Source organism: Homarus americanus, unplaced genomic scaffold, assembly GCF_018991925.1.
Source record: "Homarus americanus isolate GMGI-L3 unplaced genomic scaffold, GMGI_Hamer_2.0 scaffold16100, whole genome shotgun sequence".
NCBI lineage: Eukaryota > Metazoa > Arthropoda > Malacostraca > Decapoda > Nephropidae > Homarus > Homarus americanus.
Window position 1 is genome coordinate 132730 of NW_024741886.1, and position 19771 is coordinate 152500.

At 38.5% G+C, this 19771-nt stretch overlaps 1 protein-coding gene across 1 annotated transcript in view; it reads right to left on the reverse strand.

The window, feature by feature from the left end:
• LOC121876053 overlaps positions 1-19771 on the reverse strand; it is a 129783-nt gene that overhangs the window by 24148 nt on the left and 85864 nt on the right. Inside the window, exon 2 of the mRNA XM_042380934.1 lies at positions 7917-8052. Within this exon, the coding sequence (XP_042236868.1) occupies positions 7917-8052 (136 nt within the window). The remainder of the gene's footprint in view (positions 1-7916; positions 8053-19771) is intronic.

A 19771-nucleotide genomic window follows, 5' to 3' on the forward strand; every position in this document is an offset into this window, starting at 1 on the left:
AATGGTGTTTACTAATTTCTTTTTATGGCGTGACAATATTTTAGTACAGGTAATTTATTTCGGTAATACTGGTAGTTGATGATAATTGTTTACTGTAATAACTCGGTAAATATCAACTTATCACTTTATATAGGTTGGTAATATTTATTGATGTTGAGTATTACGTCGATGAGTATTCTTTAATCTAACATCATCAACACAACCTAGGTGAGTCCTTCCAAACTTGAACTCTTTCCCCATAAAGGTATAAAGAAAATTGGATATATTAACTTTTGGACCATTGCACGATTTTCTCTGGGAAGGATTTGCCTCACCCACTGAGATACGATCATTGAATCTTTTATAGGAAGAGAGGAATGTCCGCTCTCTTTTGAAGAATTCTTTTTCAAGGGGGCATCAAGAGAGGGAAGAGAAACACAAGGGGAATGAGATTAAGTGGGTTGTGTCTTAGAAATCCAATTAGGAAATAAAACAATGGTACAAAAATGAGGTTATGAAACGATTAATGTTTTTTTTTCTTGGATTTTACGACGGCTGTTCCGGGGTAAACTTTAAAAGGGGTTACGTTGCGGAAGAAGACATAGGGGAAATGTGACCATGTTAGTTGAGTCTTAGAAACTTCTTTGAGAAATATATGGGGAAAGATTTTAGAAATATGAATAGTTTGTAAATGTCTTGTAATGGTTGTTTTGTGGTGAAATCTTTACACGAGGTTCAAAAGGGAAAACAAATCAAAGGTAAATACGATGAGGTTGTGTCTGAGAATTAGAAATGTCATCAAGAATAAAAAAACGCAGAAATGTCGAATATTTAAATCGATTTAGATTACCAATTTCAACCTGATAATTAGGAATCCAATTGAGTTAAAAATGCTAAATGTGGAATACGATTTAGACTTCAGAATAAAATTTGAAAATTATTAAAAAAAAAAAATCACCAATGGAAAAAAATGCCCAGTATAAAGATTAACTATATATCATATACCAAAGTAAGAATTAAGAATAAGATCATAAAAAAATAAAAAAAATCTCAAAAGAATATATAAGATAATTTAAGCTTCAAATTTCACGCTGAAGAAGTTTGAGAATTAGTTAGTGATGAGAGATTAAGGCAGTGTGTGTGGCTGAGACTCGGGAGAGAGATAGAGGCACGTTAAAGAGTCTTATATTGAGACAAGCCTTAATTATGAGACTATTGATGGTGTTGTGTACATTGTGAGGAGATGAACAACTGTAGTCTTATAACTCCACACACACACACACACACACACACACACACACACACACACACACACACACCAAACAATAAACTTCACACACCCTCCTAGACTCATAAATCATAAAGTCGTTCATTGTAAAACTGTCACCACGATATTCAGATTCTCTTCTACACATTGGGTTCCTGGTTCATCTCTCTCTCTTATACTCTTTTTCTCTCCTTCTTACTCTCCTCTTTCTCTCCCTGTCTTCCTCTTTTGCATATCGTTTAGTTTAAATCTTGTTTGATGAAAATATCTTGATTTAATTTGTATATCTAATCCTGAATAGTAATTAACTTAATACTGTAATTGTTTTGCTATTTTTCTGAAACAAAAAAAATCCTCTGTTTTGAAATTTTCTTTTGTACATAAATATATATCTGTATATCCGTCACGATTAATAAGAAACGTATACAAGTCAAACATTAGCCTGCCAGATCCAGCTTAAACCAGTGTACTATGACGCTGTACCCCACCCTACTGTACCCTACCCTACTGTATCCTACCCTACTGTACCCTACCCTACTGTACCCTACCCTACTGTACCCCACCCTACTGTACCCTACCCTACCCTACCCTACTGTATCCCCTCACTGTGCACCCTACCCTACTGTATCCCTCCTGCCTTTCCTGCCCCTCCCCTGTGCCCCCACCCCTACTGTGCCCTACCCTACTGCCCTTTCCCTCTGTCCCCACCTGCACACCTACTGTACCCTACCCTACTGCTGTCTGTGCCCTGTACCCTACCCCTTTGTCCCCATGCCCACCCTACCTTGCCCTACCCTACTGTATCCCACCTCCATGCCCCACCCTCTGCCCTACCCTGTCTTCCTGCCTTTTCACCCTACTCACCTCTGTACCCCACCCTGTACCCTGCCCCTACTGTGCCCTACCCTGCTGTGCCCTACCTACTACTGTGTCCCACCTCACTGGCACACCCCCACCCTACTGCTTTTACCCTGCCTGTCCCTGCCCCTGTCTCCTTTCTCTGTACCCTACCCTACTGTATCCCACCTCCTGCCCCACCCTACTGTGCCCCTACCCCTACTGTATCCTACCCCTACTGTACCCTACCTACTGTATCCTACCTACTGTACCCTACCCCTGTCCCCTCCTTTCTCTGTACTGTATATCCCTACCTACCTTTTTCACCACCACCTTTTACCTGCCACTACCCTACTGTACCCTACCCTACTGCCCCTACCCTACTGTATCCCACCTCACTGTACCCCACCCTACTGTACCCCACCCTACTGTACCCTACCCTACTGTACCCTACCCTACTGTACCCTACCCTTCTGTACCCTACCCTACTGTATCCCACCTCACTGTACCCCACACCACTGTACCCAGGTGACTATAAGAGGGTTATTGTATTTTCTGTGGATTACAATTACACAAATTAATAAGGGTTTGAAACATGACTTCTATATATGCTAGAATTATAATTATTTCTCTCGTATATTGTTTTTTGTACTGAATATATATAAACAAATATTTAGAATGCTATAAAGACATAGAGACTGACAGATGTTTTATATAGAGAGGGATAATATTGTTGTTAATGTTGGTTAATATAGAAGTTATTGTTTTAAACATTAGAAAAAAGGAAAGACAGATGTACAGTTTAATTATTTCTGGCCACGTAAACAGCTTTACCTTGTATCATAGAACAATGTACGGTAGTTATATTTTTGGGTCTAATTCATACAAGGTTAATTAGGTCATTATGGAGGTTAATGCGTACTCAGCCCTACACAAGCTGCTTCTCTCTGTTGTCTCTATTTTTTATTAAAAATGATTGTATACAACACACACATAAAAAAAAATATATGTATGTATGTATGTATGTGTATGTATGTATGTATATCTTGTATGTCGTTGAAATGTGAAATATATAGATTTGTTCTTCAAGGACCTTTAGAACTTAGAGTCAAGAACACGCAAGAACTTCAGTAAATCATTCAGAGATACAATATAAAATAATCCAGCCGTCGGGAACTTCAGCACTTAATGGTATTAATATCCGAGTCCATCAATAGTACTTTACTGCTGAGACAGAGAGAAGAAACTAGTGATAAAGCCAACAAGCGAACGAGGAGAAAAAGTCACAGGAATGAAACTTGACAAGAAAAAATCTATTGTCTAACTTTTTTTCTCTCTCGGAGACTTTGAAATCGGATTCAGAGTTACAAATGAAGTGAGAAAGACGTATATTGCCAAGTCCAACTAGTGCATTCTAATTCCTTTTGTATTTCATTAGTTTATATTATCCACAACTGAGAAATGATTATCTCATGTTGTACTGATTTAAATTTATTAAATTTTTTTTTTCATATTGTATTTCACTTTCATTTTATTTACGAAATGATTCTGAAAAATGAAGGGAAAAACAGAAGAGCATCGCCTGGGGAAGAGCATCTCGATTTACCTCTTTTATGTTGCATGACACTCGACTGTCAGGAATTTAATGGATTTTAGCCTTTTTATGAATATTTGCCTCTCATTGTATATAGGAGATTGGGAATTTTAATGTACCGGTAACTGTTGATGTGTGAGTGTTGGTCTGTCTGTTGAATATATTCGTTTAATTATATTTTCTCACTACATGATTAAAGAAATTATATCAACGAACAATAATAAATTTGTGTGAAATAATAGACAAGGTTAACGCAAGAATTAACAATTAGAATCGTCTATTTAAATACAAATTCTTTCCTGATGTTCTTAGTATTTTTTTCTTTCTATCATTATTTACTTTTTCATAGTTAATAATAATATAATTCAAATTTTTAATATCGCGTAGGAAGTCGTTCTGTTAATTGCAGAAGACTGTCAATGTTGACTGATTTATGAACCATTAATGATTTCGTCTCTTACATAATAGAAATAAATGTTATCTCCTTAAAGGAAATTTGTCCAGAGTAGAGGACCACTGACGATGAAAATTACACACACACACACACACACACACACACACACACACACACACACACACACACACACACACACACACACACACACACATACATGCGCCATATTGGCTTACTAACATTACATTTTATTACCTGACTAAAGTGTTGGTACCAATTTTGAGTACAGTTTCTCACGGTACTGTAGACTGTAAGAGTAGATTATATTACACAGTGAGCGCTACAATATCTAAGGCAAGGACGGATGAATGGACGGACGGACGGATAGTACATAATACACTAAGGCACAGCAAACAACACAGGTTAATTACTTCCCCTTTACCTTAATATTGCTTCATTAAGGTGTACACCCTTAGCTTTACCTCTTCCTTATCCTCTCACACCACTCGAGTTCCTATTAACGAAACACTTCATCGATATCAATCTCCTTTACCTTTCTCATTATGTTTTATTAATAATTTATTTCACGCCTGCTTCATTATGGGAAAATACGTTTTTCTCACCACATTATTATATAGAATAGAAGCGTGTTTATTACTTGTTGGAGTAGAGGCATTATATAAAGGACCCTTATTTACGCCTGGTGAGTAAACAGAGCCAACGAGACAAGGTGCTGTATAATCAAGGTAAACAAACACACTGCAGTTCTTTCTACATTGAATCAACAAACACATATCTCTTTTTTTTCCTGTACATGGACTCAACAAACACACAACTTATTTGTACAGTAAATCAAGGAACATACGATATACCTCATAATATTTCAAATACAAACACAAAACTAGAAAACAGACGCAATTAACTGTGATTTTCACTAATTCAGGTCAAGTTAATCACAAGGTCAGAGAAAGAGCTAATCAAAGACAGTGGGGAGTAGAAAACACACACACACACACACACACACACACACACACACACACACACACACACACACACACACACACACACACACACAGCAAAGCTAACAAGAGGACTCAGCTAATGACGCAAGTAACTTTTGTGTCGGCACGAGTGATCAACGCAGAGAGAGGCGACTCGATCATCCGCTGCTTTAGTGGCTAGTCAGATGGGTTAACGAGTACGAGGTAGGGGTGCAAATGAGAAACCTGCGGCGTGATAGGGACGAAGGATATATTGTTTCAGTCAGTCAGTCAAGCCGGTTATAACTAATTAATTCCTGATTCTTGTCACCAAACTTCACACACAACTCAGTCAGTAAACAAAGAACCAATTCGGAATATTTCTAAAATCAACCGAGCTGCAGTCAACAACTTTTCACCGAGTTCAAGAAGAAGTTTTATATGTGTTTGGGGGAAGACCTTTAAGATCTTCAGATATCTATTAAGTGACGAGAAACAAACACTCTCCTTGGGCTTCCAGGTAGAAAGGTGGTCAAGTACCGTTTTTTTTTTGTCTCAAGGTTTTCGCTCTTGTTTTTTGTTTTCTATTCGACGGGTGTTTCTGGGGTACTGTTTAATGAGGTATCGGTTAGTGTGTTTCTTCTACGGTTCCGACCACTGTTTCTGAAGTCTTCGTGTGTTTCCTTCTCTTTATAAGATCTCTGCTCCCCTCGACACACACACATACACACACACATACACACACACACACTACTGGGTTTATGATAACACTGCCTGAGGTGGTTGAAGACTTTAGGGATATAGCGCTGGCTTTCTGTTCCAGGTTTCGGTGGTTCGATCCCCCTGCGTTCCCAGGTCACCCAGCTGTAAATAAGTACCTAAGTTTACAAATTCGGGAGGTGAATGCGGTCAAGTGCAGTACCGGTCATGCTGCCTCCTCGTGTACCGATGGCTTAATATACGGTGTATTGTATCCACACTGTCCCTAAATGGCATTCATACCTATGGGACCCACTTTCACTTTCACTTTTTATTCATAGGAGAACCTTAACTTGGATCCACCTACTTATTTTGACCCAAACTTTTCACAAACTAATCACCTTAGTGCGGGGCTTTTTACTCACTATTCTGCCTTCACAAAGGAATCTTGGCCCCTTCCCTGACTTAAAATTTTATGCCCAAGGGTTACAATTCTCATATAGGCTTCTTATATACACGAGAAACATCAACAAAACCATCACGATAAGTTTACTGTACTGTACATACATTGAAGCTCTGAACCAACCTAACCTAACTTAACCTAACCTAGCCTAGCCTAACCTAACTTAACCTAACCTAACCTAAATAAACAAGTAATAAATATACTGTATATACAAAGAGAGGAAATCTTTTCATCGGCTCTTCAGACCAGCTTAACACGGGGTTGACAACATCCTCGCCGACCAGGAGGCAGAAACATGAAAAAACGAGTAATTTTCTTGTTCGGTCTTTATGCTACTGGCGTGTGTTAGTGTGAGGGAGGCGGATGTTCCTTACTGTCTCTCTTTCCTCCGTCTCTATCTCTTTATTTCTTCCTCTGTCTTTTTGTCTGTCTGTCTCTTCCTCCGTCTCTATTTCTTTATTTCTTCCTCAATCAGTTTGCCTGTCTGTCTCCTTTCCTCTGTCTGTCTGTCTGTTTATCTGTCCCTCTTCCTCTGTTTGTCACTCTATCTTCCTTTATCTGTCTGTGCCTCTGTCTTTTATCTGTCACTCGCTCTATCTAGCTCTTTCATTTTTATTTGTGTCTCTCCCTCAGCTAATTATTTTTCTCTTTCCCCCTTTCACCGTTCCCCCCACCCCCCCACCCCCCCCCTCTCTAAATTAAATAACCACACAGAAATAAAATATAATTACAGGCAGAAGAGAGAGAGAGAGAGAGAGAGAGAGAGAGAGAGAGAGAAGACTTTTATGGGGATTGTACAGTGCTGTTCTTTGGACGTGTGTGTTTCTGTGATGGAGTACTTTTAAGTGAACACACACGCACACACACACACACACACACACACACACACACACACACATACACACACAAACACACACACACATAATGTTTGCATAATAACACATACTCGCTCTTTCATTTCAGTGAAATTATTCAAACTTTGCGTTAGATTCTTTTATTTTCAACCAGTTGCTTGTATTTAAAACTAAACAGATGATGAAGAACATGAAGGTCAAAATGATAAACACAATTATTAATATTCTTAAAACACCGAGAAAAAATCGACAAACACTAAAATTGAAAAAAAAGGATAAAAGCCTCCGGCACAAAGTAACAAAGGGAAAATTGACACACAATAGAAAATAAAAAAAGATCGGGGAATATTTTTTAGTACACTAAAAATGAACAAAAATTGAAAATCTCGTCCGAATAACAGAAAAAGGAAAATGATTTAGTAAATAGTGGGTGAAGTGAACGACAGGTCTACTTTAAACATTAAGTAACTGAAAATACGGGCGAGTTATTGTATATATGAAATTATTATTTTTCTTTTAGATAAAAATAAACATAAATTTAAGAACATTATAAATTATTGGTCACCTGCCAATCATTGATCACCACCTCGGAGATACATTGTAGGGAGAGAATACAGGAAATTACGTAACACTTCTCATTGTTACGAGGGTGAGATCGTCTTTAAACGTTTCGGAGCTCGATGAAAACTTGACCTTTGACCTGATGCCTCGTGTAGAATATTGATCTCGATAGCAAGATTTGTGTTTTAATCTGCGTCTGGGGAAGCCTACACTTATACTCTCACACACACTTATATAAATGTATATCTATACATTATTACAATAACAATTATCTCCACATCAACCTACCGACGACAGTCATGTTGGATGACCTCTGGGTAGTGTGGAAGGGCGGCCCCTCTGCTACCAGCTCACACCTGTACACGTCAGTCGCCTCCAGCCCCACATCTACCACCACAACCCGCCTCCCTTCATGGTCATGCACCTGTGCAGGAAGAACAATAGATACATCTGGTTAATTGATTATTACTTACAACACCTCCGACACCAGCCATCTGTGCAAGGGGAACAAAATCTGCACCTGTATACCTTTTTTTTCCACCTATTCTATCACTACCATCACCTCAGGTACGCAGAAAACATTTGTGGCACTTAGATACATCTTAGTTTCACCAGAAATATTATCAATAACATCAAGGTCATCCGCATAGGAACACCTTATTAATATTAACAGGTACCTCAGATTCGTCTTAGGTACAGTACATCCAGGTAGATAAACAGATAATGTGTACACAGAAAGAATAGAATAAATTATTCACTTTTACACAAACACACACACACACACACAGAGTCGTGAAGAAACCGAGCCGTATCTTAATCAAGGTTCCATGAATCTATAATGCCAGGAGCCGGAGTTTGATCACGGATAAGAGACGCCATCTCTTCACACCCTGACAGAGAGACACTGCAGTTGTTCATGTGTGACTTTTGTGGCCGGCAACGCGACACACGACGATGAATTATGCTCTGTGTTGATGGACTATTTCTTAACCTTGTTGCTGTGGATTTTATGAGGAATTACTTTTACATGTGTTTCGGGTGATTAATTGTTGATGTTCAGGTGAATAACAGGTATAAGTGGTTTACCTGCAACCAGTTTGGTTGTTGGATATGATGACATATAAATGACTTAACACAAAGCTTAAGAGAAAAGGGTGATATTAATGTAGATAATAATAATGGTGGTAATTAGTTTACTATTTTTACGATAGATAGATAGGTAGATAGATAGATAGATAGATAGATAGATAGATAGATAGATACGCCTCTCCTTCATCTTCCTCTCACGCTATGACCTGGTGACCTTTTCTTGACCTCTCACCTCCTGTCCTTCCATCACTCTTTACTCTACACCTCTACTGCTCCCACAACCCCCATCAACCCTGGGCCACACCTTAGATATTTTAGCCTCTCTCTCTCTCTTCCCTCCTTAGCGGTCTTCTCATTCTTTCTGTGTTTGTTTTGTCACAGTTCAAAGATTTTGGACACTCTCTCTCTCTCTCTCTCTCCTTCTCTTTTAACTTTACTGCTCCCCCGACCCTCATCATAGTGTTCCAGACTTCAGCAATTTTAGTCTCTCTCTCTCTCTCTCTCTCTCTCTCTCTCTCTCTCTCTCTCTCTCTCTCTCTCTCTCTCTCTCTCTCTCTCTCTCTCTCTCTCTCTCTCTCTCTCTCTCTCTCTCTCTCTCTCTCTCTCTGTCTGTCTGTCTGTCTGTCTTATTGTCTACCTGTCTCTGTGTATTTGTGTATGTTTCTCCCTCTATCCTTCTTACTGTCTTTCTGTCAGTAAGTCTTTCTGTCTCCCCTTTACTTCTTTATTATCTTTCTCTCTCTCTCTGTCTCCCTCTCTCTGCATTTTTCTCCCCTCGTCCAACTTTATTCACTTATCTCATGTCAACCTCAAGCCATTCAAAGTTGGGTTCTTCCATTTCTCTTCCTTAATTCAAGTCTCCCTTTCGTATTTTAAGTTTATATTCTTCTACGTCAACTTTTTTTTCTTCTATTTTTACCCATAACAACTCTTTTATTTTTCTGTTTCCAGGTATACATACCTTTCCCATATCATGTTCTTTTTTTTCTATTCCACCTTGATTTTATCCTTATTTAATGCATATTCTTTCCCAGTTAAGATCCTTTCATTCTCATTCAAATTCCACCCCTTCCCATTTCAACCCTATTATCTACTATTCAAATGTCTCTTTTCCCCATTTTACGCCTTTTTAATCTTTTTATAATTAGTCTCTCCTTCATGTCGTTCCTTCCCTCTTTTAAGTTCTTCCTTCCCTTCTTTAAGCCTTTCCTTCCCTTCTTTTATTTCCTCGTTGAATTTCCTTCTCTCCCATCGTGTCTCAGGTTGGTCTACACTAGCGAGTATCACATCATCTTAATGGTGTGGCTGAGAGCCTTCTGGTAGTTCTCGAGGAGGTATGGTAGAGACAGTGAAAGCTAAAGTAAAGAAAACGCAACCACGGTTAGTTTAAAAAAAGACGAAAGAGATAGTTAAAGAAAATGTAGACAGGGGTAGTTAAAGAAAACGTAGACAACATTAAAGAAAACGTAGGGAGGGGAAACTAAAGAAAACGTAGTCAGGTATATTCGACAAAACACAGAGGAGGGGAGTTCTAAATAAAACACCCGAAAATAGTCTTAGTTGTAGAAAATGCAGTCACCTCCTATTATAGAAAACGAAGAGAAATATAGTTTAAGAAAATGAAACCAACTCCATAAAGCAACCCACAGAAAAAGACGATCTACAGCAGTAAAGAAAACACACCGACTCTCAAGATAAAAATACAGTAACCAAGTTTAGCAAAAAATGTAAAAAAAAAAAAAAAAAAAAAAATCCCCCAAGAAGTTGAGTAAAAAAATAAGACCAACTTGACAAGCTCATTAGACGTACTGTGTGGATGAAGATATGAGCATGTCAGTAGGTGTGTTGGTGGGTGTGTTGGTAGGTGTGTTAGTGGGTGTGTTAGCAGGTGTGTTAGCCTGCGGGTTAGTAGGTGTGTTAGGTGTGTTGGTAGGTGTGTTGGTGGGTCTTTTGGTAGGTGTGTTGGTGGGTGTTTTGGTAGGTGTGTTGGTAGGTGTGTTAGCAGGTGTGTTAGTAGGTGTGTTAGTAGTTGTGTTAGTAGTTGTGTTAGTAGTTGTGTTAGTAGGTGTGTTAGTAGGTGTGCTGGTAGGTGTGTTGGTAGATGTGTTGGTAGGTGTGTTGGTAGGTGTGTGAGTAGGTGTGTTAGTAGGTAAGTGAGTAGGTGTGTTGATAGGTGTGTTAGTAGGTGTGTCAGAAGATGTGCTAGCGGTTGTGCGTCCGATAATGCGTCAGCAAGAATGTGCACCTCGCTAATTTCAGGATTTGAGAACAGGATCCTGAATTCAACCTAACCTAACCTAACCTAACATTATTATTATTATTATTATTATTATTATTATTATTATTATTATTATTATTATTATTATTATTATTATTATTATTATTATTATGACAGTGGGGGGGGGGTCGTCATAGAAAATGTTATATAAAATCTATTAACATTCAATGACTCAACGCTATTAAAACTTTTATACGCACCTGTAATTAAATTCTATTAGGCCTAATTATTAGTTCTCGCCTTGTGTATTAAATGGTGAGAGAGAGAGAGAGAGAGAGAGAGAGAGAGAGAGAGAGGCCACATTATCAGAAATAGGAGAATCTCAGCTCAGTGATACGCTGAGCTTAAATTGAGGTGGTGTGTTGGAGCCCCCACTGCCCCGCCAGGCCAGGAATTCTTGGACGCACTTTCAATACTTTTCCCTTGAGAAACTTTTTACGTTTTTTACTCTGACTTTCTGATCGGTCTCGTTTTAAAAGCAATTTGCGTGAGTTTTCTGCACGTTTTGAGCACAGGTTTACGTATACAGTGTATTTACGTTTACTGTGATTGGGATAGGAAAACAATTTAAAATATTCCAATAGTTTTTTAGGAAAAGTCAATACCAAAATTACAGGTCTGTGGCCCTAAGAAATTTATCAGTGTGTTGAGGCGGACATATTGGGATATTTAAAACAAACAAATATGACCAAAACGGCCATAAAAAAACAAACAAACGTGAAATATCGCGTCAAAAACAACATTGGTTTTGTTGATATAAACGTATTTTTTTCTATATTTCTTTTGTAGATTTTTTTTTTAATAACATCAAGGGATTTGTAATAGTTACATTCAAAATCTCGTTAGGGAAGGGAATTTTATCCATATTATACGACCTTTTGTTATTGAATTCTCTACAATAATACCAGACTTGGCTTATACTCGCGGTAGTCACTTGTTTCTGTTTAGCTCTTTTGGTTGATATGGGAGTATTTGGTTAACTGGGTGATATAAGGACACACACACACACACACACACACACACACACACACACACACACACACACACACACACACACACACACACCCACACACACACACACACACACACACACCCACACACACACACACACACACACACACACACACACACACACACACACACACACACACACACACACACACACCCACACACTTTTCCTTCATTTTGTTAACACACTTCAATATCTTACCAACACAATAAACACGTCTTCGTTATTATATTTTCTCATAAACCGAGGAATCTAGCAAACCGTGTCTCTCGTTCTGTCTGTTGTGTATATGACTGTGTGTCTTTCCATCCCGTACAGGAAAGTGAATGAGGAGAAAAAAGGCTTCAATACTTAACATGGTTGTAAGGGTGACAAGGTCATATGTGGGGTTTCTAAGGGTTAAACACATTCGACAAAATTGCCCTTAGCTTGTAAAGTCATCATGCGAGGACAATTACCCTTCGTGGGGACGTGGTTACTCAAGGTTGATATTAAGGTTGGTTCATGTTATGTGTGCTTCAGTGTAATTCATGTTGGTGTGTCACGTTGGGATCAGTATTGACACAAAGCTTCAGAAATGAGTGCAGCTTACCGGTCTGTGAGAGGATATACTTAATCTTGACAATATTGGATTAATGTTCCTTGGATATGATAACGTCAAGAGCAAGTGAGGGTTTTATTGTTGCAGTCTCGCAATTACAAAGAAAAGTTAATATGTTCTGTGTGTGTGTGTGTGTGTGTGTGTGTGTGTGTGTGTGTGTGTGTGTGTGTGTGTGTGTGTGTGTGTGTGTGTGTGTGTGTGTGTGGAGTTTTTATGTGTATCTTGTGAAACCATGTGTGTGTGTGTGTGTGTGTGTGTGTGTGGCTATAATTATGTGCATGTGCGTATGAGTTCGTGTGTTTGTGAGGTGAAGTATGTAATGACTGTTCGGTGAGGTGACTGTATAATGACTGTACTGTGAGGTCACTGTGTAATGACTGTACGGTGAGGTGACTGTGTAATGACTGTACTGTGAGGTGACTGTGTAATGACTGTACTGTGAGGTCACTGTGTAATGATTGTACTGTGAGGTGACTGTGTAATGAATGTACGGTGAGGTAACTGTGTAATGACTGTACTGTGAGGTGACTGTATAATGACTGGACTGATATTGGTTGACTTGTACATACACTGTTTGTCCCTCACCGTCGCTGTCTCTTTCTCATTTTACGTAAATCAACCCAGCAACCCAACCCAACCCAAGCCTAACCACACCCAACCCACCAACCAACCAACAACACAACCCACCAACCACACCCAACCAACCCACAACAACCCACAACCCAACCAACCAACAACAACCACACAACAACACAACAACCCCAACCCAACCCAACCCAACCCAACCCAACCCAACCCATAGACACCAACCTACTAACAGACTAACACGCAAACAACAACAGCAATAACATCTGGCATTTGTTTTCCTTTTTGATCAACATTAGAGGTTTGCAATGGATACCATGTGCAATACGTGCAATACAACATAGGAATATAATGTATTTGTACGCGTGTTATAATTCTTGGTGAGCTCACTGTCGTAAAAAAAAATGAAAGGATTTAGAAGAAGCAGTTTTGTGTGTGTGTGGCGTCAGAGTCTACCACAGTATTACAGAATGTGTTTTATTTTGCTATATACTCGTATGTACTGTAAATGTGAGGATTGTAAAGGAAGAAGATAATAAATGAGGAAAATGAAGAACAAAATGTAGAAGAGATAAAAAAGAATCGAATAATAATAATACTAATAATAATAATAAATAATAATAATTATAATCGTAATAATGATAATAATAATAAAAATAGTAATAATGTAATAGTGAAAGTAATAAAGATAATGATAATAATAATAATAATAATAATACATTGAAATAGTGACACTTTCTATGCCTCTCAGCACAATTCAGACATTCTGTGTCTACAGTATATCTCTCACTACACTCAACACACTCTCCATGTCTCGCAACACACTCAACACACTCTGTATGTCTCTCAACACACTCTATGTCTTAAAATACTGTTCAGACATACTCCTAAGACGGGTTACGTCTCCGATTCTGATCAAGAGAGAATAAACACGAGAAAAAATGGTTCTCGTTGAAATAATGTCAGGAAGATTCTGTCCTGAGAGAGAGACGAGGAAAATATTGTGAACATATTGGGAAGACTCAGTGCGTCTGGGTCCGTGAGAGAGAGAGAGAGAGAGAGAGAGAGAGAGAGAGAGAGAGAGAGATACAATACTAAACTGATTTTTTATTCCAATATTCGTATTATATCATACCTGAAAAATTCATATGCAAATTACATTAATATATTTTCTCCAGTTTTTTCCTAGTCATAATTGCTGAAGAAAAAAGAAAGAAAGGGCTAATTGACTTTTATAAACACGAAGGCAATGAGATTACTTAGAAATTGATTAATTACTGTAATAGATTCGAACATAAAGTACAGGTAGAATACATGTACAATAATTTCTGTATAGCGGTTGTATTATTCAGGTGGTATTCTGAATTATGTATATCAGTGTATGACCTCAAAGGTATTGTCATATACTTTAGACTAAGAGCGTTGATATACACAGTCATACAAGCTCTTAGTTGTTCAGTTCTTTCTTATTAAAAAAATGGTACTGGCTCACTTAGGGACTGACAGGTAAAGAAATTCACTTGGCAAACTCGTGCACAGAATAACAAGGAAAGATACACAAATTAACATACTAATGGACAAGGGGGGAAGTGTATTGCTATGAGTTAGGGAATACATTCATACTGACTAACACAGGTATACTCTATGTATGATTGCAATCGCATGCACACACAAGCAAAAAACATACGCACACACACACACACACACACACACACACACACACACACACACACACACACACACACACACACACATACTATAAACAACATTACCATAAATTTCCAGAATGAACAACAAACGCATCTCATGTTTCAGCTCAAATAAGATTTTAACTTTTTTTTTTCGTTTCGCACTTATCATTTTCCATCGTTTCGTAAGGGGATGTGAAATAACTAAAAGGGTATATATATATATATGGGTTTTTTTTATCATCATCTATTTACAGTTATTTGTTTAATTCTTTTCGTCGACTTTCATTTATTATTTTGCTACGAAGAAAGAAGGTATAATATTTACCCTGTGTCTGTCTGTCTGTCTGTCTCTCTGTCTGTCTCTCTGTCTGTCTAGTTACTGATTCTTATATAATATCCTTTGATCTCTGAAATATATTGTACATCTACGAAATTAAATAATGAAATATATTTATTAATTTAAACATCAGAGATTGATATAGATTACCAGCGTATGATGTTGAAAAAAAAATAACTTTTAATGTTGAAAAAAAAGATATAATATATCTTTCAAATACTTTTGCCGCGATAGATACTGAAAGATATTTATAATGTTGTATCAAGAAGGAAGTTGGTCATGTGGGATACCATGAAATATATTTTTAAGGTTACGACTCTGAGTGAAGACCATTTTTATTACAGTAGAGGAAAAAAGATTCTCAACAGAGGACTCGATATTAAACTGTGTAAAGGAGTGAGAAAACAGGATGAAATATATCGTAGAGAAATACAGGAGAAAGGGATAAATACCGTAAAATGTAGATGTATAATGAAACGTGGATATACGTTGTAGAAATTAAGGGAAATGTGATTTACTGTATATTTTATACATCTTAGGGATATATTGAAATGAAATACGACCCCGATGTGTGTGTGCGTGGCGACATGTGGTGTAACGGTCAGCTTGTTCCCCTCGCAAGCGAGCGGACCCGAGTTCGATCCTCGGGCAGGGTGAAACTATGGGCAAGTTTCCTTACGCCATTTGCCCCATTTGACTCTGTCTACCCAGCAGTAATTGGGGACCTGGATGTTAAACGATTTGCGGATCGTATTCCGGGGTAATGGTTAGTCAGTGTAGTTGGCGAGTTGTCCGGTTTTCTCGGACTATTCCTTGACACTGGGTCACGCAACTCGTTAACTTAGGGTGTGGTTGTTGTGTTGGCGACAGCTTCTACGCCTTAAACAAATTCGCGCCTAGGTGTTCCTAGAGGCGGCCATCCTCGTTACACGAGGGGCAACCATTATTTATTTATTATTTACATTTATTATGAATAGCGAGACAACGGAAGAGTATACTCTCTCTCTCTCTCTCTCTCTCTCTCTCTCTCTCAAACTAACAATATTTAACTAACCATAACTTTTCATACGTTATATTCATACAAAGTTATGATACAAATTTTATAACACACATACCGTATACTTTTTAATAATGATTCTCGTTTTTTATATAACCAAATAATTTCGCTGCAGTTTTTACGGTGTTCTGAGTTACCGAGGCGACCACATTAATATTCTCCACACAACAATTGTCACGAGGCATTTCTAAAATATTTTCGGCGCATACGTTTGCAGGTTTTTTTTGTTTGTGTACTAACTAGCTATGAAAAATATTCCCCAAAAATTTGCCACCGGAACGATGTATTTTTAATTTTTTTTTGTCAAATTTCATTACGTAAATTATAGAATTTCATTGGCTTTTATGACTGAAATTAAATAATGTATATATATAAACCTAACTTAACCTAACCTAATCCCTCCCAGGTAGAGTTAGCGCTTCATCATCTATTGAAAAGCTAAGGGATAATCTTCAAGTCATACAATATACAGAGAGAGAGAGAGAGAGAGGTCATTAACTGATATTATAAGACCTAAGAATACATTTATATCACTCTTCCTTTGCTGGTGTAATCTTGTCTTGCAATACAATGAAACAACTCTCTCTCTCTCTCTCTCTCTCTCTCTCTCTCTCTCTCCATGTTTTTTTATCTTTCTCTATAATCCTCGTTCAATATATTTCTTTCATTTTCTCTTCTATATCCATCCTTACAAAATCTTTCGTCCAAACTAATACTCAATCTGAAACTCCTCCACCTTCCCACACTCTCTCTCTTTTTTTTCTCTCTCTCCCTCTCTTATTCTTTCTTCCTCCCTCTCTCTCAGCACCATTACCCCCTTCTCCCACCCGCCCTATTTCTTGGCTGACGTAAATACTTTTATCAGCAACGTCAGTAACGCCGTCAGCACTCACTCTTATCGCTATACTTTCACCTCTTTCGTTATCTCAAAACCTTTTCTATTTCATCCCAGATACACCTCTCTCTCTCTCTCTCTCTCTCTCTCTCTCTCTCTCTCTCTCTCTCTCTCTCTCTCTCTCTCTCTCTCTCTCTCTCTCTTTCTCTATCTTTCTTTCTTCCTCTGTTTTCTCTCTATTTTTTCTGGCTCCGGGCAATATGTCTCTCTTTGTCTCTTTCGTTTCAATTTCTCCCTCTTTCCTTCCTTCGGTTTAATGTTTTCTTTCTCTCCCTCTGTTTCTTCTTTTGTTTCTGTCTGTCTGTCTGTCTGTCTTTCTCTCTGTTCCAGCATTTATCTCTCCATCTTTCTCTCTCTTCTTCTTTCTCTCTCTCTCTTTCTTTCTGTTTGTCTCATATCCTTTCCCCTTTTCCCTTCTATCTCTCAGTGTGTCTCTATATATCTTTATCTCTATATATCTTTATCTCTATCTCCTTTTCTTATGTTTACCTTTTACTTAATCTCCCCACACTTCACTCCTCTCAGCCTTTATAAGCTCCCCACACCATTGCTAACTCCCAACATTCGTCTTATTTTCCTCCCCATTTTCATCTTCACACACACACATACACACAAACATCTCTCCCCACTCTACAAATCCCTCACAAACACCAAAATTCTTCCCCCTTCCAATTTTTTTTCCAATTCCTACTCTCTTTAACTCTACTCCCCACATTCTCAACATTCTGAATCCCCCATTATTTACATTCCTCCCCATTCCCCACTCCCAATTTACTTGTGTTCCTTTCTAAAAAAATCCAAAGCCTTACAGTCCCTTATTCTCTCCCTATTTCTGGTGTCCCCATTATCATCGGTAACTTCCATTTGTCCCTCTCACTCCCCAGGGCCTCTCAGCCTCCCGTGGGGTTGATCGTGGCGTCTGGACAAAACGTACAAACATTACGTCTCCTAAAATTGAGAAATCCAATTGTAGAAGACTGGCAGACCGGCGCCCACCCTCTCCCCTTCCTCTTCCTCCTCTTCCTCCTCTTTTTCTTCTTCTTCTTCTTCCTCCTCTTTCTTCTTCTTCCTCCTCCTCCTCCTCCTTCCCCTCTCTCTACTCTCAATCTCCATTTCCTTCCTCCTCCTCTTCCTCCTTCTCCTCCTCCCTCCCCCGCTTCCTAAGCTTTAAGTCCCTACCTTCTGTGGCCTGTAAGTCCCTGTATAGTGTTGGATCTGAAAACACACACACACACACACACACACACACACACACGCGCGCGCGCGCGCGCGATTAGGCTGACCATGTTAAACACACAGCGATATTTAGGCAGCTTGAATTAATGTTCTTTATTTTTCGTAAGGTTCTCAAGTGATACATTGTTTACACTACATATATACTGTGTAATGTTCTGGTGTATATATATATATATATATAATTTACAAGGTGGAATATATACCTGAAGGTTTATATAAGAACAAAGGTGAATTATATGAAAAAAAATGACAACACGAAAACGCTTAATGCTTATGTGGACTAATTATATACAGTAAGTGATTATACGGTGCGACTTCTCAGAATATTGTTCAGAGCTAACTTTACCTTTCCTGGGTCAACAGTGTAAATAACTGCTCTTAGATTAGTTTAGGTTAGGTTAGGCTTGGCTTGGTTTGGTTTGGTTTGGTTAAGTTAGGGTATGTTAGGGTGGTGTTGGTTAGGTTTGGTTAGATGAGGTTAGTTTAAGTTTGGATAGATTAAGTTTGGTTCAGTTAGGATAGGTTAGATTGGCGTTGGCTAGATTAGGTTAGGTTAAGTTAGGTTAGTGTTGGCTAGATTAGGTTAGTTTAGGTTAGGTTAGGCAGAGCAGTACTTGTTAACCAAGAAAAACAACACTTCCTGACACACACACTGAGAATGAATATCTTAGAGACAACTTACGCCCAACGTCTGCTCCAACACAGAACCTAACCTAACCTAACCTAACCTTTCATTTGCCTCTCCCCCTCTTCTCAACCAGAAAACACACACACACACACACACACACACACACACACACACACACACACACACCGCTTGGCCAGTATCAGACCAGTGATTCTTGTCATCTACGTAGTTAGAGTTTTTCACCCACATGAGCAAGCAATTGTGGACATTCCTCGCTGTTTCACTTCGCGTCTCGTCTGTCAGTAATTACACTCTAACGACCGATTTTTAGGAGGGTGGCGGCGTAGTTCTTATGCCAGGGAGAGTTGGTGGGTCTTAAGATATTTGTGTCATGTGAGGCAACGCGATATTGCCATCTTGGGTTGGTGATATTGTCCACGGCTGCCTATGTTTTTACTGGATAATGTGTTTAAGAGGAAAGTTTTGTTATATTGTCTCTCTCTCTCTCTCTCTCTCTCTCTCAGAGGATTCGACTTCATCTTATCAATGTCCAGTCAAATCCATTTTCGTGTAAGCCAAAGTAAGGGAGAGAGATGTATAAAACTTTTAACTTACGATGCTTTGAGAATAGTGGCTTGTCAGGCGTCCTATACATTACACTACGGTACGAACGACCCAACTTTTCACTTAGGGATTAAAATAACAATAATTTATGGCATCGTGGTGGCGCTAAGGCT